Raw genomic sequence first — 1,190 nt, forward strand, 5'->3', positions numbered from 1 at the left:
CCGATCATGACCTTCCCTTCAGGGGCGTTTTACGGCGAAACTTGGACTTGGACGTGATCGTGGACCGAAAACGGTCGGAAGATGAACACCGTATGAACCTGTGTGATTCTGGCTATAAAAGCTGACGTTACGACCACTGCAACTAACGAATAGCGATTTGTGTCGAGAGCCGGAAAGACCAGAGTCTCATAAGCGGTGAAATGGATTACAAGTTCGTAGGTCTTTGCGTGATGTACCTGCTCGGAGCGATGGCGGTGACCCCTGGAAGGGCCGAGACGACTTCCAACTGTACAACGGCGTTCGACGCGGCACTCAAGGAATGTGCGTCCCAGTTGGGAATATCGTCCGATCGGTTGGAGAATGAGTACAAACTCTTGCTATATCCGGCCGATCGGGACAGCATGTGTCTGGTACGATGCGTTGGAGTCTTGCTGCGCTTTTGGAACGACACCACCGGTCTACGAGAGTCCGCCATCCGGCAGTACTATAAGCCGGCTCCGGAAGACGTCTGCTACCGAAATCGAACGCAGTGTTGCCTCGACGCCCTCGAGCCGACTGTGACGGATGTCTGCGAGCGGGCACACCGTTCGTTCCTGTGCTATCATCAGCAGTACGGATACCTGGTGAAGCAGGACCGATATGTGCCCAAGACCAGCCTCGAGATGCGTCAGGTGCAGCAGGATTGTCTCGATATTCTAGGACTTGCTCCCACTCGACTCCACCAGTACCGGGAGGGTATCTTCCCGGATGATCCGGAAACGCACTGCTTCATCCGATGTGTTGGATTGCGGACCGAACTGTACAGCGATCGGGATGGACCCAACGTGGACCGGTTATATATCCAATGCGAGTCCTGTGCCGACGAGAAAGTGTTTAAGGAGCGTGCGAACGAATGTATCGCTTCCCAGCGACGTCAGAAGTTGAGCAAGTGTACAGCGGCGTATCGATCTTTGTATCAATGCTTCCGTGACGATCAGCTCGATATGTACGCTGGTGTCACAACAACGACTCCAGTACAAACCTCACCGACCACCACACCAGCTCCGACGGTAGTATCCAAAGGACCTCAGGGATATTTCAAATCCAATGCTCTCGCTGGCTATCCAATTAAGAAACAGAAGAGAGAACGACAGGCGCTTCAGTTGGAGATCGTCTTCGAGGATCTCTCCAATCAACCGGCTAAGAAGTGA

At 53.4% G+C, this 1,190-nt stretch overlaps 1 protein-coding gene across 1 annotated transcript; it reads left to right on the top strand.

The window, feature by feature from the left end:
• Nucleotides 1–200: 200 nt before the first annotated feature.
• Nucleotides 201–1,190, top strand: LOC131267473 (general odorant-binding protein 45-like). Its single transcript, XM_058270360.1, has one exon. It carries the CDS (start codon nucleotides 201–203, stop codon nucleotides 1,188–1,190), a length of 990 nt encoding a protein of 329 aa, XP_058126343.1.

Source organism: Anopheles coustani, chromosome 2 (genome assembly GCF_943734705.1).
Source record: "Anopheles coustani chromosome 2, idAnoCousDA_361_x.2, whole genome shotgun sequence".
Classification (NCBI taxonomy): domain Eukaryota; kingdom Metazoa; phylum Arthropoda; class Insecta; order Diptera; family Culicidae; genus Anopheles; species Anopheles coustani.